At 37.6% G+C, this 24,925-nt stretch overlaps 1 protein-coding gene and 1 pseudogene across 1 annotated transcript; both read right to left on the bottom strand.

The window, feature by feature from the left end:
• Positions 1-11,198: 11,198 nt before the first annotated feature.
• Positions 11,199-12,177, bottom strand: LOC145522405 (olfactory receptor 8G3-like; annotated as a pseudogene).
• An 8,288-nt stretch (positions 12,178-20,465) lies between these two features.
• LOC145523110 (olfactory receptor 8G3-like) lies at positions 20,466-21,383 on the bottom strand. Its single transcript, XM_081532896.1, has one exon. It carries the CDS (start codon positions 21,381-21,383, stop codon positions 20,466-20,468), a length of 918 nt encoding a protein of 305 aa, XP_081389022.1.
• Positions 21,384-24,925: the final 3,542 nt, after the last annotated feature.

The following is a 24,925-nucleotide window of genomic DNA, read 5'->3' on the forward strand; positions in this document are numbered from 1 at the left end:
TATTCTCTCCGTGGTCCTAAGTATAAAAAGAAAAGATGAGTCTACTTTTGTGTTCCTCTGTGTGTGTGTATGTATGTACATGTGTATGTGTGAGGGAGAGTAATTCTGGAGAGATCATTACTTTATCCCTCATCAGAGGAGGTTCATAATGTGAGGATCTCGTGAAAATCAATGATTCTGGTTGTACCAGAATAGAAAGTATAAACTTCAAGAAAATTATAATGAAGATATCGAATAACATTTTAAAAGAAAACATCAATTCTGGATTTTTAAAGTCAGTCAGAACAAATGTTACTACTCTTACTTCTGAGGAGTTCTTCTTTTCTTTTCATACCCCATGTGTCTATATATTAATATAATGCATGTCAAATGGCCAGTATTTTCATTTCACTCAGAATGGTAGCATCTCCCTTTTCCAGGCAATCTTCTCAACCCAGGGATCAAGCCCAGGTCTCCTGCATTGCTGGGGGATTCTTTACCACCTGAACCACAAGAGAAGCCCTAGAATACTGAAGTGTGTAGCCTATCCCTTCTCTAGGGGATCTTCCTGACCCAAGGATTGAACCAGGGTCTCCTTATTGCAGGCAGATTGTCAGCTGAGCTACCAGGGAAGCCCTATAATTTCAAAAGAACTGGGCAACTATCAGCTTCATTCCACCTGAGATCTGCTGCTTTAGGGCTCACCTTCTTCCAGCCTGGACCATGATTCAGGAGCTTAGAAACGCAGCTGCTTAGCAGGCATCGCATTTATATCTCAACAGCTTTTCCAAGTCCCAGGAACCCTGGTCCTATTTCTAATTTGGATACTCTAAGGGAACATAATGGTATGGCATATATTTAAGTCATATATTCCACCACTCTGACTCCGGGAGCAGTGCACTAAGAAGGGTTTAGGCAATTTGAGCTTCATGGCTGAAGTACTGGCAGTCAGGTAATTATTCGTATTTCCAAAATATAATAATGGTTTTTGAAGACAAACACTAAGGGTCATTTATGATGTGCTTTTTAAAAAAATCATGTGTTTTGCATATGTTCTCCATAGAATTCAAAGGCGGTGGGGATATGAATTAGTAGAACATATGCAAAAGACAAGTAGAAATTTTAGTAAACATTAGTCAACAGTTACATTAACTAGTTAGTGTATTTTTTTTAAAGACAATGTGTTACATTAAGTAGCAACAGTTATATTAACTAGTGTATTTTTTTTAAGACCAATGTGTTTTTAGTTTAAATTTATGAAGAAGTTTTAGTTCAGTTCAGTTACTCAGTCATGTCCGACTCTTTGTGATTCCATGGACTGCAGCACACCAGGATTCCCTGCCCATCACCAATTCCTGGAGCTTACTCAAACACATGTCCATTGAGTTAGTGATGCCAAGATTAGTAGGATCACAGAAAATGGAAACTCATGTTCCTACTTAATGCTCAAGCAATAGTTGGATTAGTGTGCTCAATTTGAGGTACAATACTTTATGTGATAGAGAAAAACTAGACAGCTTCATAAAAATGATATAGAAATATGCATTTTAGAATGACTGAAATAGCTGAAGACATTTTTTAGCAGAGCAAAATTGCACATGGCACATAACAGTCATCTCATTGTTAAATGTATTGACTTATTTTAGAGGTATGTCTTTGTATGTCTTAAGAGATTAAAGTAACATTAACTGCTTGAAACTGTAGGGAGAAATATTTGGTTTCACAACAAAGGTTTAACATTCCAATCATCAGACAGACCATGATCTTATAGTAATGTTTGTGATCATTCTGAATGGTCAATTGCATAGCAAATATTGTTTAAAGATACAAGCACTTGGTTGAATTCAATTACATTTAACATTTATTCCATTTCCCAAATTTCATGATTTCATAATTCTTATTGGTTATGATACTAAGTTACACAGTAGTGATTGAAACTTTAATTCAACATCATACTTCCTATCTGACCTGGGGATAATCCCTTCTACTCTTCAACTCTCTGAAAAACAAAAACTTAAATATCTGCTTTGTTTGAAAACTAAATTAAATGTTGCTTACTTGTTGCTTTTTTTCTGATGATCCAGTAGATGTTGGCAATTTGATCTCTGGTTCCTCTGCCTGTTCTAAATGCAGCTTGAACATCTGGAAGTTCATGGTTCACGTTCTGTTGAAGCCTGGCTTGGAGAATTTTGAGCATTACTTTGCTAGCATGAGATGAGTGGAATTGTGTGGTAGTTTGAGCATTCTTTGGCATTGCGTTTCTTTGGGATTGGAATGAAAACTGACCATTTCCAGTCTGGTGGCCAGAGTGAGTTTTCCAAATTTGCCGGCATATTGAGTGCAGCACTTTCACACCATTATCTTTTAGGATTTGAAATAGCTCAACTGGAATTCCATCACCTTCACTAGCTTTCTTCGTAGTGATGCTTCCTAAGGCCCTCTTGACTTCATATAACAGGCTGTCTGGCTCTAGGTGAGTGATCACACCATTGTGGTTATCTGAGTCATGAAGATCTTTTTTGTACAGTTCTTCTGTGTATTCTTGCCACCTCTTCTTAATATCTTCTGCTTCTGTTAGGTCCATACCATTTTTGTCCTTTATTGTGCCCATCTTTGCATGAAATTTTCCCTTGGTATCTCTTATTTTCTTGAAGAACTCTCTAGTCTTTCCCATTCTATTGTTTTCCTCTATTTCTTTGTACTGATCACTGAGGAAGGCTTTCTTATCTCTCCTTGCTATTCTTTGGAACTCTGCACTCAAATGGGTATGTCTTTCCTTTTCTCCTTTGCCTTTCGCTTCTCTTCTTTTCTCAGCTATTTGTAAGGCCTTCTCAGACAACCATTTTGCCTTTTTGCATTTATTTTTCTTGGGGATGGTCTTGATCACTCCCTCTTGTACAATGTCACAAACCTCCGTCCATAGTTCTTCAGGCACTCTGTCAGATCTAATCCCTTGGATCTATCTGCCACATCCACTGTATAATCGTAAGGGATTTAATATAGGTTATACCTGAATTGTCTAGTGTTTTCTCTACTTTCTTTAATTTAAGTCAGAATTTGGCAATAAGGAGTTCAAAATCTGAGCCACTGTCCATTCCCGGTCTTGTTTTTTCTGACTGTATAGTGCTTCTCTATCTTTGGCTGCAAAGAATACAATCAATCTGGTTTTGGTACTTTCCACTTGGTGATGTCCACATGTAGAGTCTTCTCTTGTGTTGTTGGAAGAGGGTGTTTACTATGACCAGTGCGTTGTCTTGGCAAAACTCTACAAGCCTTTGCCCTGCTTCATTCTGTACTCCAAGGCCAAATTTGCCTGCTTTATTGACTATGCCAGAGCTTTTGACTGTGTGGATCACAACAAACTGTGGAAAATTCTTAAAGAGATGGGAATACCAGACCACCTCACCTGCCTCCTGAGAAATCTGTATGCAGGTCTAGAAGCAAAGTTAGAACTGGACATGGAACAATAGACTGGTTCCAAATTGGGAAAGGCATACGTCAAGGCCGTATATTATCACCCTGCTTATTTAACTTATATGCATAGTATCATGCGAAATACTAGACTGGATGAAGCAAAAGTTGGAATCAAGATTGCCAGGAGAAATATTAATAACCTCAAATATGCAGATGATACCACCCTTATGGCAGAAAGCGATGAAGAACTAAAGAGCCTCTTGATGAAAGTGAAACAGGAGAGTGAAATAGTTGGCTTAAAACTCAACATTCAGAAAACTAAGATTAGGGCATCTGGCACCATCACTTCATGGCAAATAGATGGGGAAACAGTGACTGACTTTATCTTTTTGGTCTCCAAAATCACTGCAGATGGTGACTGCAGCCATGAAATTGAAAGACACTTGCTCCGTGGAAGAAAAGCTATGACCAACCTAGAGAACATATTAAAAAGCAGAGACATTACTTTGCCAACAAAGGTCTGTCTAGTCAAAGCTATGGTTTTTCCAATAGTCATGTATGTATGTGAGAGTTGGACTATAAAGAAAGCTGAGTGCTAAAGAATTGATGTTTTTGAACTGTGGTATTGGAGAAGTCTCTTGAGAGTACCTTGGATTGCAAAGAGATCCAACCAGTACATCCTAAAGGAAATCAGTCCTGAATATTCATTGGAAGAACTGATGCTGAAGCTGAAACTCCAATACTTTGGCCACCTGATGCAAAGAATTAACTCATTTGAAAAGACCCTGATGCTGGGAAAGATTGAGGGCAGGAGAAGGGGACGACAGAGGATGAGATGGCTTGATGGCATCACTGACTCAATGGACATGAGCTTGAGTAAACTCCAGGAGTTGGTGATGGACAGAGAGGCCTGGTGTGCTGCAATCCATGGGGTCACAAAGAGTCGGACTTGACTGAGCGATTGAACTGAAGTGAACTGGTTGTTTCACACAATTCCTGGTTCTTGGTAAGAACTAAACAATGGCATTTTTTCCCCCTGCGTTTAAAAAACTTGTTTATGTTTAATTGGAGGATAATTGGTTTACAATATTGTGTTGATTTCTTCCATACGTCAACATTAATCAGCCATATATATACATATGTCCCCTTCCTCTTAACCCTCCCTCCCACCTTCCACCCTATCCCTCCTGTTAAAGTAGTCACAGAGCACCAGATTTGAACTCCCTGCATCCTAACAGCAAATTCCCACTAGCTACCTATTTTCCATTTGGCAATATGTATGTTTCCATGCAACTCTATCAATTTGTCCCACCCTCCCCTTATCCCACTGTGTCCACAAGTCTGTTCTATACATCTGCATCTCCTTGCTGCCTTGCAAATAGGTTCATCAGTTCCATCTTTCTAGATTCCATATATTTGCATTAATATACATTTGTCTTTCTTTTTCTGACTTACTTCCCTGTGTATCATAGGCTCCAGGTTCATTCACCCCATATGAACTGACTCAAATATATTCTTTTTATGGCTTAGTAGTCTTCTATTACATAAATGTACCACAGCTTCTTTATCCATTCATCTGTTGGTGGACGTCTAGGTTGCTTCCGTGTTCTTTCTATTTTAAATCAGTTCAGCTCAGCTCAGTCATTCAGTCAAGTCAGACTATTTTTCACCCCATGGACTGCAGCACGCCAGGCCTTCCTGTCCCAGAGTTTACTCAAACTCATGTCCATTGAGTCAGTGATGCCTTCCAGCCATCTTATCCTCTGTCACCCCTTCTCCTCCTGCCTTCAATCTTTCCCAGCATCAGGGTCTTTTTCAATGAGTCAGTTTTTTTGCATCAGGTGGCCAAAGTATTGGAGTTTCAGTTTCAACATCAGTCCTTCCAATGAATATCCAGACTGATTTCCTTTAGGATGGACTGGTTGGATCTCGTTGCAGTCCAAAGGACTCTCAAGAGTCTTCTCCAGCACCACAGTGCAAAAGCATCAATTATTCAGTGCTCAGCTTTCTTTATGGTCCAGCTCTGACATCCATACATGACTACTGGAAAAACCATAGCTTTGACTAGACAGACCTTTGTCGGCAAAGTAACGTCTCTGCTTTTTAATATGCTGTCTGGGTTGGTCATAACTTTTCTTCCAAGAAGCAAGTGTCTATTAATTTCATGGATGCAGTCACCATCTGCAGGTTTTTGGAGCCCAGAAAAATAAAGTCAGCCACTGTTCCCACTGTTTCCCCATCTATTTCCCATGAAGTGATGGGACCAGATGCCCTGATCTTAGTTTTCTAAATGTTGAGTTTTAAGCCAACTTTTTCACTCTCCTGTTTCACTTTCATCAAGAGGCTCTTTAGTTCTTCACTTTCTGCCATACGGGTGGTATCATCTGCATATCTGAGGTTATTGATATTTCTCATAGCAATCTTGATTCCAGCTTTTGCTTCATCCAGTCCAGTGTTTCTCATGATGTACTCTGCATATAAGTTAAATGAGCAGGGTGAAAATAAATAGTGAGCATAAATAGGTGTAAATAGTGCTACAATGAACATTGGTGTATCCATTGAATGTAAATATTAGACTGATCACTGACAGAGATAGATAAATAAATATGTGCATCTCTGAGTGCCATGGGAGGGAGCCAGAAATAATTTAACTACTAAATTTTAATAGCTAAGGGTTAGGATTCAGACACACCCCTCCTGCTCTCCAAAATGTCTGTTCCTTTCATTTTCTGTTTTATCTTACTGAAACAATATTCTCAGTTTTCTATGCTTTGTCTTTTACTTAGTCAATGTTCTCATTCATTAATTATGGCATCACTTAATTTTTTCCTTTCTTTAGCACACTTTCTTGCTGCTCTTTTGTACACAGTTAGAAACAGTAAAACAGAGATTTGGAAAATTTTAATTAAATGTTAACTTCCTAAATTATAGATATTTCACATGGTCCTCAAATAAATTTAAATGATTTTCTTTGTCATTTGAAGAAGTATATCCCCTAATAACAACAAAAAATATTTTATTTTTATGTTTCAACAAGTATCACATTTTGTTATTTTTATTTAAAAAAATTAGATTTTCATCTATGATTCATCATATTTCTCTAACTTTTCTCTCATCCTATCCCCCTTATCCTTTGAAATCTATTTCATAGTTAAGGCCCCTTAGTTTAGGGCTTTAATAGTATAACAGTCACAAAAATCTTACTCTGTGTGCCCATGAATGTGTTTCTTACGATTACATTAAGCATTATACATTAATAGTATACACTTACTATGAGTTTATTTTTTAATTGGCTTTCTGTTTGTACTAAACTGTAAGCTCAATACAGCGTTTGGCACAGTTCTGGACTTACAACAAGTACCAATAAGCATGAGTTTTTAATAAAAATATTGAAAGAAAGTTATAGATAAGTTACAGTCTAAACACAAGTGAATGAAATGCTTACCCTCCCTGAATTGAAGTGAGTAAACAAGGAAGTCTTTGCCATCATTTTATCACCAGGAACAAGCAGATAATGAGGAAATCTCTGTTCATGAGGGAGTGTGAATATTAGAATGATGACAGATAGAGATATATAGATAACCATGAGTATCTCTAAATGCTGTGGGAGGGAGCCAAATTAAAGGACTCTAAATTTTGATGGTTAAAGGTTGGGATTCAGACACAGCCTGGCTGCTCTCCAAAATGTCAGTACCTTGTATTTTTCTTCCCCATTTTTCTGAAGCAAAAAATTATTCTGATGATTCTGGTGGATAGTTCTGAGTCCTCACCTTGCACGACTCCTTATTGTTGAGGCCCAGGGTCTAATAGTCTCTTATGTGAATCACTGGTCCTGATTTCTGAATATGTCAGTAGCCTTCTGTAAACCTTGGTTCTTTTGAATGAAAATTTTATATTCTCTGATATTGATGCTAAGAGTCTGATGAACAAATAATGATAATGATCTCCCACTAGAATCTTATCCCAGAAGTATCAACTCTTTAGAAACAATTAGAATTTCTATTTTCCCCATTGGCTCACCAGTGTTTAATAGGTATAGTGCGTTGCTTTTGTCAGATTATGTATTGTAAACAAGGATGCAATAGATTTTGTTTGAGTTCCAAGGACTTCCCTGTTGAGCTGATTTAAAATTCAAAACTTCAGGAAATTTTAAAGATATACACTAAAGGAATTTTCTAAAGTAATTGCCCATGAGTACTAAATGGAAAATAGAAGGGAAAACCTTTGTGTGTCAGATTTAGAACTTTTTATTCTCATTGATCTCTGCTAATTCTATTTAGACATTAGGATGTATTCATAATACTTGACACATATTAATAGTAATATTCAAAATATTTAATGTGTGGGCTGCATCAGCTGGATATTGACACTCCATGAAAAGTTTTTAAAAAGACTAACTATGAAACTGATGACTTTATTTTCCTCTACTATTAAATGGGAAATGGGGAGGAAAAATATAGAGATGTATGTGTTATACAAGTTATTTTGGTTCTATATAAATATTAAATTATTTTATCTGTTTGGAAATAACATTTTTGAAATTAGTTTATTTTATATTTTTTAACTTTGCAATATTGTATTTGTTTTGCTATACATTGACATGAATCCGCCATGGGTGTACATGTTTTCCCCTTCCAGAACCCCCCTCCCACCTCCCTCCCCATCCTATCCCTCCGGGTCATTCCAGTGCACCAGCCCCGAGCACCCTGTATCATGCATTGAACCTGGCCTGGCGATTCGTTTCACATATGATAATTTACATGCTTCCATACCATTCTCCCATAACATCCCGCCCTCGCCCTCTCCCATAGAGTCCATAATACTGTTCTATTTATCTGTGTCTCTTTTGATGTCTCGCATACAGGATTATCTTTACCGATTGACTAAATACCATATATATGTGTTAGTATACGGTATTGGTATTTTTCTTTCTGGCTTACTTCACTCTGTATAATAGGCTCCAGTTAACATTTTGAGTGTTGGAACTTGGTTAAAGACAGAAATGGGAAGAATATAAACTGGCCTTTATAAATCATTACACAATAATAAATTGTAAAATAATGGCTTCTTAGAGACTCATAGAAGCCATTGCTTCAATAAAATTGAAATAAAAACATCAGCTTTCAAATAAAGATAATGGCTTCTTAGAAAAATAATGGTATTCAAATAAAAATAATGGCTTCCTAGAGATTCACAAAAGCCATTGTTTCAATTCTGTTAGTGTATGCGTACTAACAGGAGAGAAAAAATATGTATATGTATATGTCTCTCATATATGTATATATGAGACAGAGAAACATAAAATTTGAGCTGTACTCTGACTGATGGGACTCGATTTTACTGCTGTAGCTTCTTTCCTAGAGTTATTGAACTTCATCTTGCGAGTTCCACTGTCACCCATCCTTTATTTAGGATTTCAAGCTAGACACTTGCATTTATCTTCAAGCTTTCTTGAATCTTCAACTCACTTCACTCAGACAGGTCTGAAAAATCTCTACTCTCACTGGCATGCAATATCTTGCCTTGAATAGCAAAGTAGATGCTGACTGGTGATCTTGAATTCAGGTTCATTCCTTTTTCCATCCATCTTGTATACAACTTGAGTGTGATATTACTAACATGGAACACTGGGTCACTTCCTTGCTTAAAAGTAGGTGGGAGGGGGGTTCTGGAAGGGAAAAACATGCATACCCATGGTGGATTCATGTTAATGTTTGGCAAAACAAATACAATATTGTAAAGTTAAAAAATTGAAAATAAACTAATTTAAGAAATCAAAAAAAAAAAAAAACACCATATAGTAGTTCCCTTCACTAAAAAAGAGTGATGTCTTACAGTGATCCATACATGATTCATGAACCATCTTCTCTCCACTTTTCTATCCTTGTGGCATGATTATTACTTGAAACATGATCTGATTTTTCTGGATCCTCATAGGCTTTTGTTCTCTAATAAGGCCACTTTTTCATCACTTAATCTATATTTTATTTAGGCACTCAAATCCCAGTAGTTCAAGGGTCTATCTACCAGGACTCTGTATGTTTATCCTCTGTTAGTCCACATGTGTCTGTTGGACAAAGTGCTAAACTGGGAATCATGCCTAAGACAAGACTTAAAATTGTAGCCATTTTCCACTCTTTTCTGGGACTAATGAAAATTAAGTCAAACAGTAAATGAGAAGGCTCTTTGAAAAGGAATGTCTGACAACAATGAATAAATGGATAATGGAATAAAAGGATAGTAAAGTTATATATCTTTGTACTATATGTGGGTACTATATACAAACACTGCTGCTGCTAAGTCGCTTCAGTCGTGTCCGACTCTGTGCGACCCCATAGACGGCAGCCCACCAGGCTCCACCGTCCCTAGGATTCTCCAGGCAAGAATACTGGAGTGGGTTGCCATTGCCTTCTCCAGTGCATGAAAGGGAAAAGTGAAAGTGAAGTCGCTCAGTCATGTCCGACTCTTAGCGACCCCATGGACTGTAGCCTACCAGGCTCCTCCGTCCATGGGATTTTCCAGGCAAGAGTACTGGAGTGGGGTGCCATTACCTTCTCCGATATAAACACTACAACTTCTTATATCAGATCAATAAGACAGCACATTATCCAAAGAACATGATCTTAATGAGTAAGATGGTTTATTCGGGAAAAGACAAAAGACAATTGAGTGTTTAAAATATGTGAATTCATAGTTACAAGACAAGTATTCAGAAGCAGAAAAGCAATAATTCAAGTGGGGGAGAAGAGATGTTTCAAAGACAAAACCAACATGAAATGGCAATTATTTGTAAATTATGGAGCAAAAAAGCACTAATCATGTCCAAGTGATAGAACTTAGTGTATCAGCAGTTGCTCTGTAAGTAGCTACAGCATTATTGCTGAGAAAAGTCCAGGCTGTTGAGGCTGATTTTATAAAAAAGAAATTTCTATCAAATATAGTAATTTGTCTCTAATATGAGACTATAGTAAGTCTCCTTTTTTATTGTTTTGATTATGTATGTTAGAAATATTTTGATTATTTTTATGATACCAGATGAAATAAAAATTAAAATAGTATTTAGGAGATCTAGAGGAAAGCAACACAGTCTTATAGGGAGCTGAGGTTGCTTGAGTGTAGACGAAAATTCCTAGGGAGGCCTTAGTGCATGCATACTCATACTGTATCTGATTCTTTGTGACCCCATGGATTGTATCCAAACAGGCTCCTCTGTCTATGGGATTTTTTCAGGCAACGATACTGGAATGGGTTGCCATTTCCTCCTTCTGGGAATCTTTCCAACCCAGGTATTGAACACTTGTCTCCTGTATTGGCAAATGGGTTCTTTACCACTAGTGCCACCTCCAATAATTATATAGAGCCAAAAATCATCTTGAGAAAAATCATGGGTCTCGGAAATAAACACTCTAGATTCTACATTTGCAATGTTTAGGACCGTGGGAAAATAATCAAACTAAATTTGACTAGGGTTTACCCTGATATAAGGCTGTGAATATAAATAAAGTTATCCATTTCAAGTGCTGAAAATAGTGCATAATATATCATAAAATATTAATACCATAGATTACTAGGATTATCTTCAAAATCTTCATTCCTTCCTCTATGTTTTCTTCTTTACGTTATCATTGAAAATAAAAGTAAGACTCCTTTAACTCTCAAGTGTTTTTAAAATATTATTCATAATCACAGTTTCTGACTTTATATATAATAAATTTAATATATGCTGAAGAAGAGGCCTGAAGTAGAATTTTGGATATATTTTTTATATGTCACTAAATTTCCCAACTCAATAAACCCAATACATATTATATTTCAGGGAACCAAATGACTTCTATGTCATCATGATGTTGGTTCAATTCATGCACATTTTTCAATCTCCAAAATTTTTTCATGGCAACTTTGACATCCTTGTTATGCAGACTGTAGATCAGAGGATTCAGCATGGGTGCAATGCAGGTATAAAACACAGAGGACACTTTTCCTTGATCCATGGAGCTCACAGATGATGGCTGCAGGTATGTGAATGTTGCAGATCCAGAGAAAAGAGCAACAGCTGAAATATGAGAAGTGCATGTGCTGAAGGCTTTGGACCTGCTGTCGGTGGAGGGGATTTGGAGGATGCTGGAGAGAATGAAGACGTAGGAAGCAGGCTGGTTAAGGAAAGTGTTAAGATGTTAAATGCACTCAAGACTAGAACCAATAATTTGTTGATGTAGATGCTAGAACAGTATAGCTCCAAAAATGGAAAGAAAGCACAGAAATGATTAACAACCTTGTTCTTGCAGAAAAAGTGTCTCAACATAAAGCCTGTATGGATCATAGACCTGATGAAGCCCAAAATATAAACTCCCACTGTGAAGTGGAAGCAGCTGTGGTAAGACATGATGACATTTTAAACCAAGGGGTTACAGAGGGCAACATAGTTGTCATATGCCGTTGCAGCTAACATGTAACCCACTGCAATGATAAAAATGGTAAAGAAACAGAGCTGAAGTCATGCATTCAGTGTAGGAGATAATCTTCTCTGTCACAATGTTCACCAGCATTATGGGGGTTATGACAGTGGAATGACAGAAATCAATAAAGGACAGGTTGATAAGGAAGTAATACATTGGAGTGTGCAGGTGAGAATTGAGCCCAATCAGTGTGGTCATGCTCAGGTTCCCCACCATTGTGACCACATATTCCTAGGAAGAGGAAGAAAAGTGGCAGCTGGAGTTGTGGCTGTTTTGTGAGCCCAGCAAGGATTAACTCAGTCACCAAGGAGTGATTTCCAGGGTCCATTATTTTTTCAGTCTGTTCTAAGTTTATAAAAGAAAATCAATATACATTAGTGTGCATATGCGCATGCATGTGTGTGCACATGTACGTGTGCGTGTGTGTGTGTGTGTTATAGGGGAGAGTAATTCTGGCGAAATCGTTATTTGATCCCTCCACAGAAGAGATTCACAATGCAGGGATCTCTTGAGACTCTCTTGCTTCTCTGGGACAAAAAAAAAATGATCCTGGTTGAATCAGCGAAGAAAATATAAACTTTATAATTCAAGAACTTCATAACTTTCTCAGAGGCAACCCCAACTTCTGGATTTTTAAAATCATCGGAATGGGCTTCCATCATAGCTCAAATGAGTCTGACTACAATGCAGAAGATATGGATTCAATCCCTGGGTCAGGATGATCCCTTGGAGAAGGGAATGGCAATCCACTACAGTATTCTGGTCTAGAGAATCCCATGGACTGAGGAGCTTGGCGGCTACAGTCCGTAGGGTCTCAAAAAGTCAGACATGACTGAGCAACTAAGCACTAAGCACACACTGCCATTTCTGAGTACTTTTTCTTTCCTTCCATATTCTGTATGTATATATTAACAGATGCATGTCAAATGGTATAACATTCATTTCACTCACAATGAGTAATAGCAGTGCCTGTCTTCTATAATTAATAAAGAAGAGTCATAAATCTTTGAAAAGTAATTGCATTAGTCTCAGTTACTTTCCTTACTATAATCCCACTTCAAAATATCTGAAGCACAGGGCAACTACCAGTATCATTCCACCTGAGGGCTGCTGTTTAATATGGCAGCTTCCTTCTCCCTGGACCATGACCCCAGAGGGCAGAAACATAACTTCTTAGCAGACATCATGCTTATATCTCAATAGCTTTCCAACTCCAGAAACCATCCTCCCCTGTTCTAATGTAGATGATCTTGTGCATGTGTGTGTGCATGCTAAGTTGCTTCAGTCGTGTTTTTGCAACCCTATGGACCAGAACCCACCAAGCTCCTCTGCCCATGGGATTCTCCAGGCAAGAATACTGGAGTGGGTTGCCATGCCTTCCTGCAGGGGATCTTCCCAACCCAGGGATCAAACCCACATCTCTTGTGTCTACCTGCATTAGCAAGCTGGTTCTTTACCACTAGCACTATCTGGGAAGCCCTAGATAATCTCAGGGATTAGAATACAATGTCTTAAACGTAGGCCAGGTATTCCATCACTGTGATCGAGGTGGCAGTATACTCAGACTGATCAATGCAACTTGAACTTCATGGCCTATGGTAGAGGTAAGAGAAGTATCCATATTCAAAAAATATTAAAAAAAAAACAGTTTTTAAAGGCAAACAGAAGATTGTCTGCTGGTCCTTGTGTGTGTGTGTGTGTGAAACCATGTATTGTGCATGTGCTCTCTATAGAATTCAAAGATGGTAGAGATGTAGGTTAGGAGAGTACATGCAAAATACAATTAGAAATTTTAGTTTAAATGCATTTTTGGATAATATTGGTCAGCTGTGTGATTTTTTTAAGAGATCAATGTATGTTTAGTTTACATTTGCAAAGATGAGCAGATTCTAGAAAATGGAAATTTATATTCTTACTTAAAACTCAAACAGTAGTTGGATTAATATGTTCAGTTTGAGGTACAATACTTAATGTCACAGAGAAACTAGACAATTTCAGAAAATGACCTAGAAGCCTGTCATTTTAGAATGTCTGAAAAAAACTGAAGATTTGGAGAGAAGCAAAAATTCATACAGCACAGAACAGTTAACTCATGGTTCAAAATATTGCTTTACTTAAGACATATTGGTGTCATTTTATATGTCATTAAGAGACTGAAGTAAAACTAACTGCTTGAAGCTGCAGGAGAAATATTTGGGTTCAAACTGAAGTGAGTATTCCAACTCTCAGAGGTAACTAGATCTTAGTCAAGGTGTTGCTTTCAGCCTGAATAACTAGTTACTTAGCAGATATATTGTTAATGACATAAGCACTTGATGGCTGATTGGATTAAATAGTCTTTTGCGTCTCTTCCAGTTTCAATGTTCTACTTCTCTGAAGGTAAAAATATTCTGATGATGCCGCTGGATAGTTCTGAGTACCAACCTTGCAGGACTCTTTAGTGTTGAGGGTCATAGCCTAAAAGCATCTGTGGTAATAATTTTGTGTCACTGGTCAATCTCTGATGAAGTTGATGGCCCTCTGCAAAAGTTAGTTGATAGATGGTGATTTTATAACCTGGGTACTGATGCTAAGTATCTGATGAGGAACAAACAATGGTAATTATCTCACATTAGAATCTTACCCCACAACTATGGCTCTTGGAAAAATAAACGATTAGAATTTCCCCTTTACCCATTGGCTCTCAAGTGTTGAACAGTGTCATATAGCTCTGGTTAGTTTTTCTTGTTAGGTTATTTATCATAAACAAGGATGTGATAGATTTTGGTAGAGAGCAGTGAATTTCATGCCATACTAATTACAAGTTCAAAATTTCATGAAATTATAAAGACATGCACTAAAATAATGTTTCAAAGTGATATTTCACAAGGAGAAAATAAAAATTGAGGGAAACAAAATTTATATGTAAGATTTGAAATTTTTGTTTTCGTATATAATACTAACTATATTTATATATGATGCTACACTCCTAAAACATAAGTACTTGGATATTTTAACTTGGGGCTAACTAAAAGCATCTTTTAGATACTGCCATAACCCTGTCAGAAGTTCCTAACAAGTCTAAAATGGAGGGATGATGACTAATAATTTTATAATTCCCCCCATAACTATAAAAAATATGTTGAATAACAACATAGAGATATATGTGTTATAAAATTATTTTAGTTTTTATACTACTAAATAGTTTTATTTATTAGGAAATAAAAATTATATTAATATTTTTATTCAAAAGACTTGTGCAAATGTGGTACCTGAATTGACACACTATTCACCAATTGGAGATCTTTTGCTTGAGGGAAGAAGTATAAGTAGCAATTAAGTGAGTATGCTTAAAGTCCAACTGCTTCTGTTTATCTCCTGATCCACCATTTACTGCTGGTAAACTTGGACAAGTCACCTCACTATCTAATTAGTAGAGGTGTAGCACCTGAAGGGCTTCCCTGGTGTCTAGATGGTAAAGAATCTGCCTGCAATGCAGGAGACTTGGGTTCGATCCCTGGTTCAGGAAGATCTCCTGTATTCTTGCCTGGAGAATCCCCATGGACAGAGGATCCGATGGGCTACAGTCCACAGGGTTGCAAAGACTTGGACATTACTGAGCAACTAAGCACAGCATACAGCACCCTGAAAAATAGTAGCAATAATAATAATTGTCTTTGTTACTGTTGTTACAATATGCAATTAATTAGAAAGTAAGTGGTAATTACGGACCTCACAATACAAACAACAATTGTAATGTTTAAAACTTTCATCTCACTAAGAGATGTTGTTTTAAAATGAAGTAAAAGATGTTGTTTTATGACATTAAAAAAGTCATAAAATTAGGGGATACAGAATCATATATGCAGTACCCTATTCTGTTAGTAAATAGATTATTTTATCATTACATGCTTCAAAGTAAAATTTAAAAAGAAATTCACTTGATTAAAAATAAGACAATTTCACTTGATTAAAAATAAGAAAAGAAGAAACAGGAAATCTGAAATGTCTCAGTTCAGTTCAGTTCAGTCGCTCAGTCGTGTCCGACTCTTTGCGACCCCGTGAACTGCAGCACGCCAGGCCTCTCTGTCCATCACCAATTCCCGGAGCCCACCCAAACCCATGTCCATCGAGTCGGTGATGCCATTCAACCATCTCATCCTCTGTCGTCCCCTTCTCCTCCTGCCCCCAATCCTACCCAGCATTAGGGTCTTTTCCAATGAGTCAACTCTTCGCATGAGGTGGCCAAAGTATTGGAGTTTCAGCTTCAACATCAGACCTTCCAATGAACACCCAGGATTGATCGCCTTTAGGATGGATTGATTGGATCTCCTTGCAGTCCAAGGGACTCTCAAGAGTCTTCTCCAACACAACAGTTCAAAAGCATCAATTCTTCGGCGCTCAGCTTTCTTCACCGTCCAACTCTCACATCCATACATGACCACTGGAAAAACCATAGCCTTGACTAGATGGACTTTTGTTGGCAAAGTAATGTCTCTGCTTTTTAATATGCTATCTAGGTTGGCCATAACCTTCCTTCCAAGGAGTAAGAGTCTTTTAATTTCATGGCTGCAGTCCCCATCAGCAGTGATTCTGCAGCCCAAAAAAACAAAGTCTGACACTGTTTCCACTGTTTCCCCATCTATTTCCCATGAAGTGATGGGACCAGATGCCATGATCTTAGTTTTCTGAACGTTGAGCTTTAAGCCAACTTTTTCACTCTCCTCTTTCACTTTCATCAAGAGGCTCTAGTTCTTCTTCACATTCTGCCATAAGGGTGGTGTCATCTGCATATCTGAGGTTATTGATATTTCTCCCGGCAATCTTGATTCCAGCTTGTGTTTCTTCCAGCTCAGTGTTTCTCATGATGTACTCTGCATATAAGTTAAATAAGCAGGGTGACAATATACAGCCTTGACGTACTCCTTTTCCTATTTGGAACCAGTCTGTTGTTCCATGTCCAGTTCTAACTGTTGCTTCCTGACCTGCATACAGGTTTCTCAAGAGACAGGTCAGATGGTCTAGTATTCCCATCTCTTTCATAATTTTTCCACAGTTTATTGTGATCCACACAGTCAAAGGCTTTGGCATAGTCAATAAAACAGAAATAGATGTTTATACTGAATTAGCATTAAATAAATAAGTAAATAATAGACAAACAAAAACCTACAATTGCAAAGCTTTGAGGCAACATGAAACAACTAGAGAGGATATAGAGCTACCACTTTGGAAAGCTATACAGCCATTTTAGAAAGTCATGTATACACTTATATTATAACCTAACACCTCTACTTCTCGGTATTTTACCCGAGAGAAATGTACACATATATATACACCAAGACTTGTACAAAAATGAGCATGGAAGATTTGGTACTAAGAACCCGCTGGAAACAACCCAAATATTTAACTAATGAATAGGTAAATGAATTGTGGTATGTACTTGTATGACAGGGTGTAATACAATTTATTAATAAAAAGTAGTAAATCACAGATATACACATTAACATGGATTAATCTTTAAAATTGCATGTTGTCTAAAATGAGCCAAACATAAAAGAGTACCTACTATACAATTCCATTTATATGAGATTCTAGAAATCTAGAAAAGTAGAACTAATCTACAGAGGTAGAAATGAGGTCATTTCCAGACTGAAGTGGGGCAAGGGAGAATATCAGGGAAAGACCACGAGAGAGCCTTTTACAATGATAAAAATATTTCATATCATTACTGAGGTGCTTGGTTCACCAGTGCACAGTGTATGCAATTGTCAAAACTCTTGGTAGGAGGACTTTATTCTTAGAATGGGTATATACATTCTTGATGTAATCTTGATAAAACTGTATCTTGACATAGCCTTGATAAAATCTCATTATAGTAAAAATAGAATGAAATAAATCAATAATGTTGATTATAAGACAGAAAAATATAATAAAAATCAGCAAGGATAAGGAAGATCTGAACAAGATTTATATATTTGAATATATGTATATTTTCATAGCATGTAGCAACATTAAATGACACACATTCTTTTTAAAGGTAGATTTGGGGCTTCCCAGGTAGCACATGGAAAGAGGGCAACAAAGGATTAGATGATTGGATGGCATAAGTTTGAGCAAACTCTGGGAGATAGTGAAGGACAGGGAAGCCTGACATACTGTAGTCCATGGGGTTGCAAAAGGTCTTCTGACAACTTAGCAACTGAGCAACAGCAATAAGGTGGCACTAATGGTAAAGAATCCTCCTGTCAATGAAGGAGACATAAGAGACACAGGTTTGATCCCTCTGTTGGAAAGATCCCTGGAGGAGGGCATGGCAACCCAATTCAGTATTCTTGCTTGTAGAATCCCATGAACAGAGAAGCCTGGCAGGCTACAGTTTAAAGGGTGGCAGAGTCCAGCATGACAGAAGCAAGTTAGCATGCACCCATGAAGAACCTATAAAAAATTATTTGTATGGTGGTTCATAATACAAGCTGCAGTACCTTTCCAAATGTTTTCACTGCTCTTTGCATTTAAGAAATTAACAACACCAATCTTACAGGTTTTCTCATAAAATATTGAAAAAGAGGCAAAATGTAAGCCATGCGGTGGCCTGTTTCAGGTAGAGAAATATGAAATTTCTTTTTTGTTTTCTTTTATCTTCTCATTTCTTTTCCTTCTGTATCATCAGCCACTTAAGATGGTTGTTTTCTAGCTCTCTGTACATCCCCTGCCTGACCACACTTACTCCTTACGCACATGACTGATCTTCCTGTGTTCTTGCCCCAGGCCCCAGCTATTAGTTTTGTTTATTTGTTTGCTTTGTTTTTCCCTAGGGGTATTGAGAGATATGTCCCTCTGCTGGTTTCTCAGGTAACTAATGAGGTTATCTGAGGTCAATTTCCCTATAACTGGTAATCTCTTCCTTGCCCTGCACAGTTCTCTCTCCCAAGAGCAAAGAGAACCACCAAGTCCAGCCCACCCATGAGCCACACATGGTGGGGTGTCCTTTCAGCATCTTGCTTCAGAAGTGTATGATCCATTGAACTATTGATGTATTTATTGTTGTCTTTGAGCTCTTTCTTTGGTCTAAAGGTGGGAAAGAGCAGGCCTTGTAGGCCTGTGGGGTGCAGGCGAACACTTTCGTTCTTCTCTTTCTTCATTTTCATCCTCTTTTCCATCCTCTTCCTTCTTTTTCTCCTCTATTATTTAGCAAAAATTACTTAAAGAATTTTACCACTCAGTGAGGTCTGCTGTTGTTACGTCCTTAAGTGGTGTCCTACTCTTTGTGACCCGATGGACTGTAGCACAACATGCTTCCTTGTCCTGCACTATCTCCTGGAGTTTGCTCAAACAAATGTCCATTGAGTCAGTGATACTATCTAACGATCTCATCCTCTGCTGCTCCCTTCTCCTCTTTCCCTCAGTCTTTCCCCACATCAGGGTCTTTTCCGATGAGTTGGCTCTTCACATCAAGTGGCCAAAGTATTGGAGTTTCAGCTTCAGCGTCAGTCCTTCCAATGAATATTCAGGGTTGATTTCCTTTAGGATTGACCATTTTGATCTTTGTTGTCCAATGGACTCTCAAGAGCATTCTCCAGCATCACAATTTGAGAGAATATATTTTTCATCACTCAGCCTTCTTGAGGTCCAACTCTCACATCCATACATGACTACTGGAAGAAACAAAACTTTGGCTATGCGGACCTTTGTTGGCAAAGTGACGTCTCTGCTTTTTAATATGCTGTCTAGGTTTGTCATGGCTTTTTTTCCTAGGAGCAAGCATCTTTTAATTTTGTGGCTGCAGTCACTGTCCAAAGGGATTTTGGAGCCCAAGCAAATAAAATCTGTCACTGTTTCCTCTTCTCCCCATCTATTTTCCATGAAGTGATGGCACCAGATGCCAAAATCTTAGTTTTCTGGATGTTGATTTTAGAAAGCATTTTACCACTCAATGAGATTTAAACTAGAATATAAAAATTACAAAATCACAGTTACTGACCTCATGAAATTTGAAACTTCATATTAAGGAGGTCTAATATCTATCATAATGAAACACAATATGAAAGTAAAACTGGAGTAAAATCAGAGAGACATACTTTGGCCACCTAATGTGAAGAGCCAACTCATTGGAAAAGACCATGATGCTGGGACAGATTCAAGACAGCAAAAGAAGGAGACAACAGAGGATGAGATGGTTAGATGGCATCACCAATTCAATGGACATGTGTTTGAGCAAACTCTGGGAGATAGAGGACAGAGAATCCTGACATGCTGAGTTCATGTGGTCACAAACAGTCAGACATGACTGAGTGACTGAACAACAACAGAGAGACATACAAATTTGAATGGGTCTCCTAATGGATTCAGAATAGAGAATATTAGTTGCAACATCTTGGAATTTTTATTAATTTCAAATAGTCTTCTCTATTATTTATTAGTTCTGACCTAATCTCCAAAGAATCCACCTCTCAGAGTCTGAATAATATATTTGTTGGAAAACAAGTTACTAACACCTATTATGAAAGGATCAATTAAGGTTAGAGGTTTCTCTATTAAATATATTGTAGATAATTAAGAATTGGGGAATTCCTTGGCAGTCCAAATGACTGATATGCCATCATAATATTGACTTTGTTCATATATGTTTTTCACAGTCTAGAATTTTTTTTTCAGGGCAAATTTGACATCCCTATTCCGTAGGCTATAGATCAAGGGGTTTAGCATGGGCACAATGATGGTATAAAACACAGAGGACACTTTCCCTTGGTCCATGGAGCTGACTGATGAAGGCTGTAGGTACATGAATGCAGCAGATCCACAGAAAATAGCAACAGCAGAGATGTGAGAGCTGCAGGTGCTGAAGGCTTTGGACCTGCCCTCCATGGAGTGAATTTGGAGGATGCTGGAAATGATGAAGATGTAGGAAGCAAGAATAACTACAGCAGGAGTCAAAATGTTAAATGCACTCAAGACTATAACCAATAATTCATTGACATAGATGCTGGAACAGGATAGCTCCAAGAGTGGAAAGAGATCACAGAAATAATGGTTAACGATATTGGTCTTGCAGAAAAAGAGTCTCAACATAAATCCTGTATGGATTGTGGATCCAGTGATGCCCAAAATATAAACTCCCACTGTGAGGCAGAAGCAGATTTGATAAGACATGGTGATGTTGTAAAGCAAGGGGTTGCAGATGGCAACATAGCGGTCATATGCCATCACAGCCAATGTGTGACTTTCTGCAATAGCAAAAATGATGAAGAAATAAAGTTGAGCCATGCATTCAGGATAGGAGATAATATTCTTCTCTGTCACAAAGTTCACCAGCATTTTGGGGGTAATGACAGTCGACTGACAGAGATCAATAAAGGACAATTTGGTGAGGAAATAGTACATGGGGGTGTGCAGGTGAGAACTGAGCCCAATCAGTATGATCATGCCCAGGTTCCCCACCACCGTGACCACATAGATTCCTAGGAAGAGGAAGAAAAGTGGTAGCTGGAGTTGTGGCTGTTCTGTGAGCCCAGCGAGGATAAACTCAGTCACTGAGGAGTGATTTCCAGGGTACATTTTCTTCTCAGTCCCTTCTGTGTTTAAAGAGAAAATGAGAATATTTTATGCCTGTGTGTGCATGTGTGTGTCTGTGTGCACGTGTGTACGTGTGAGTGGGTGTTGGGGAGAGTAATTCTGGGGAAGTCATTGTTCGATCTCTCATCAAAGGAAACTCATAATGTAGTGATCTCCTGAGTCTCTCCGGCTTCTCTGAGACAATGATGCTAGTTGAACCAGAGAAGAAAATAAAATTAAAATTAATTATTTTATAATTAAGATACTTCATAACATTTTAAGAGAAAATACCAATTTCTAGATTTTTAAAATCAGAGTGAACATTACTACTGCTACTTCTGAGGACTTTTTCTTTCTTTCTATATTCTTTATGTATGTATTAATAATATTCATGTAAAATGGCATACATCATCGACTCGATGGACATGGGTTTGGGTGGACTCCAGGAGTTGGTGATGGACAGGGAGGTCTGGCGTGCTGCGGTTCATGGGGTCGCAAAGAGTTGGACAGGACTGAGTGACTGAACTGAACTGAAAATGGCATAGTATTTTTTTTCACTCAGAATATGTGAGTAGTGTGTGCTTTCTCTAGTAAATTAACATATAGTTCATAAATATGAAAAGTAATTGTATTCATTTCAGATATTTTCTGTACTAGAATCATAACTCAAAATATCTGAAGGACTGGGCAACTATCTGTATCATTTCACTTGAGATCTGCTTCTTTAATGTCTCAACTTCCTTCTCCCTGGACTATGACCCTAGGGGGCAGAAACATAACTGCATGGCAGACATCATCCTTATACCTCAATAGGTTTTCCAGACTCAAGGACCTTCCTCCTTTATTCTAATTTTGATAATTGGGAGTCAGAATATAATGACCTCAATATAATTCATGTATTCCGCCACTGTGACCAGGGGATCAGTGTACAAAGTTTAGTTCATGGAATTTGCACTTCATGGTTGATGGAAGAGATGAGAAAACTATAATCCCCCCCCCCTCAAATATGAGAAGCATTTTTGAACACAAATACTAGGTCCTGTTTATTCTGGTCTTTTTTATTAATATAATCTTGTATTTTGCAGATGCACTCTATGGAATTCAAAGATGATAGAAACGTGGATTAGGAGAGCACATGCAAAATACAATTAGAAATTTTAATTTAAACTCAGTATTTGTCAACTGTGGGATGTGTTCTTTGTTTAAAGACCAACTCACTTTTAGTTTATGTTTGTATAGGTAATGAGTAGATTCTAGAAAATGGAAATTCATAGTCTGAGTTGAAACTCAAGCAATAGTTGGATTAATGTGTTCATTCAAGATGCAATACTTTGTGATAGAGAAAAACTGGAAAACTAGTAAACTAGTAAAATGATCTAAACTCTGCCATATTAGAATGGTTAGAATAACTAAGGATGCTTTTCTAGCAAAATAAAAACCCATGTGACACCTGAAAGCTATAGTTCAACATATTGGTTTGTTTAAGAGTTATTGGGCTCATTTTATATGTCACCAATAGAGTGAAGTAAAAATAACTGCTTAGAACTATTGGAGAAATATTTGGTTTCACAACAAAACAAACACTCCATCAAAATACCCAGATCTTTCAGTCAAAATGTTGATTTCATCCTAAATAACTAGTTACTTAGCAAGCATTATTAATAACAGTAAGCACCTGATGCTTGGATTAAATAATCTTTAATATCTCAATTTCACTATTTCATGATTTTATAATTCTTAAAAATTCTGCCTGCAATGCAAGAGACAGAGGAGACTCAGGTTTGATCCCTGTGTTGGGAAGATCCCCCGGAGGAGGAAATGGCAACCCACTCCAATATTCTTGCCTGGAGAATCCCATGGACAGAGGAATCTGGTGGGCTATAGTCTATGAGGTCACAAAGAGTTGGATGTGACTTAGTGACTAAACACTCACACATAAGCCCTGATAGCAAGTTAGAATTAGTGGATTGAAGCATCTCTGAACTCCATACTTAACCACAAGACCTTGAGATAATCAGGTCTGCTCTCCAACGCTGAAAAAGCAAAAATCTGTTTCATGTGAAGATTAAGTAAAATGATTCTCACAAGGAGCTTAGCTCAGTCCCTGCTCTTGGTAAGAAAATGTCAATGTTGTTTTACTGTTAACCTACTCAGCTTCTCCTTATAATATGCTTTATTTGACCAGTATTTTTATTCTTTAATCATGTCCAGAGTTTTAAGTTTTCTTATCCTTAGCACATCTTCTTGTTGCTCTCTTCTACATTAATACATATAGTAATATAGAGATTTGAAATTTTTTACTGAATATTAACTTCTTAAATTACGAATATTTTCCATGGTCTCCAAATAAAGTCAAGCCAAATTATTTGTCATTCTAAGATTCGTATCATTTGACAAGAAAAGTTTTCTTTTTGATGTTCCAACAGGTATCACAAGTTTTAATTATTTCACAAAAGAACATAATAGGCTCTCACTTTTGACTCATCAAATTCCTTTAGCTAGTCTCACTCTATGCCCTTAATCTTATAAAATGTATTTGGTTTTAAAGACCCTTTAGTTAAGGACTTAACTGTGGAAGCCCCAGTTAATAAGAAAATTTTCTACGTGCCCATGAATATATTTTTTATATTATATTTAGTACATAAATAAATCTGCATCAATTATTATGGCTTATTTACTGGTTTTTCTTCAGCACTAGAGTGTTTACTCAATACAGTGTTTGGCATGGTGCCTTACATACAGCAAGTATCAGTAAACATGAGCTTTTAATAAAAATCACTTGAAAGATGCTTATCTATATGTTAATATAGACTCCACATGAGTGAACAAAACTTCTCACACTATCTCTGTCAAAGTGAGTAAAGAAGGAAGTGTTGGACACATTTTTATTCAGCCAGGGACAGCAAAGTGTCCTTTCTCCTAAGGTAGACTTTGCTCATTTGTTGTTGTTCAGTCGCTCGGTCATGTCTGATTCTTTGCAAGGACTGTAGCATGGACTGTACATGCTAAGCTTGTACAGCCCATGGATGTAGCATGCTAGGCTTCCCCGTCCTTCACCATCTTCCAGAGTTGCTCAAACTCATGTCCACTGAATCAGTGATGCCATTCAACCATCTCATCCTCTATTTGCTCATAATGTAGTGTAAATATTAGAGTGAGGACAGATAGCTATTAAAAAAAGAAAGAAAGAAAAACCCTCTGCATCTGTAATTGCACTTGGAGGCAGCTACAGAGGGCTTCCCAGGTGGTGCTAGTGGTAAAGAACCTGCCTTCCAATGCAAGTAGATGTAAGAGACGCAGATTCTATCCCTGGGTTGGGAAGATCCCCTAGAGCAGGGCATGGCAACCACTCCAATATTCTTGTCTGGAGAATCCCATGGGCAGAGGAGCCTGGTGGGCTACAGTCCATGGGGTCACAAAGAGTTGGATACAACTGAAGTGATTTAGCACAGAGCCACAGCTGAAGATCTAAAATCATAAAAGTCAGGACTGGGATTCAGACACACATTCCTTATTCCCTGAAATTTCAGAGTTATGTGTTTCTC

This window comes from Giraffa tippelskirchi, chromosome 10 (genome assembly GCF_054371585.1).
Source record: "Giraffa tippelskirchi isolate mGirTip1 chromosome 10, T2T-mGirTip1v1.2.pri, whole genome shotgun sequence".
NCBI lineage: Eukaryota > Metazoa > Chordata > Mammalia > Artiodactyla > Giraffidae > Giraffa > Giraffa tippelskirchi.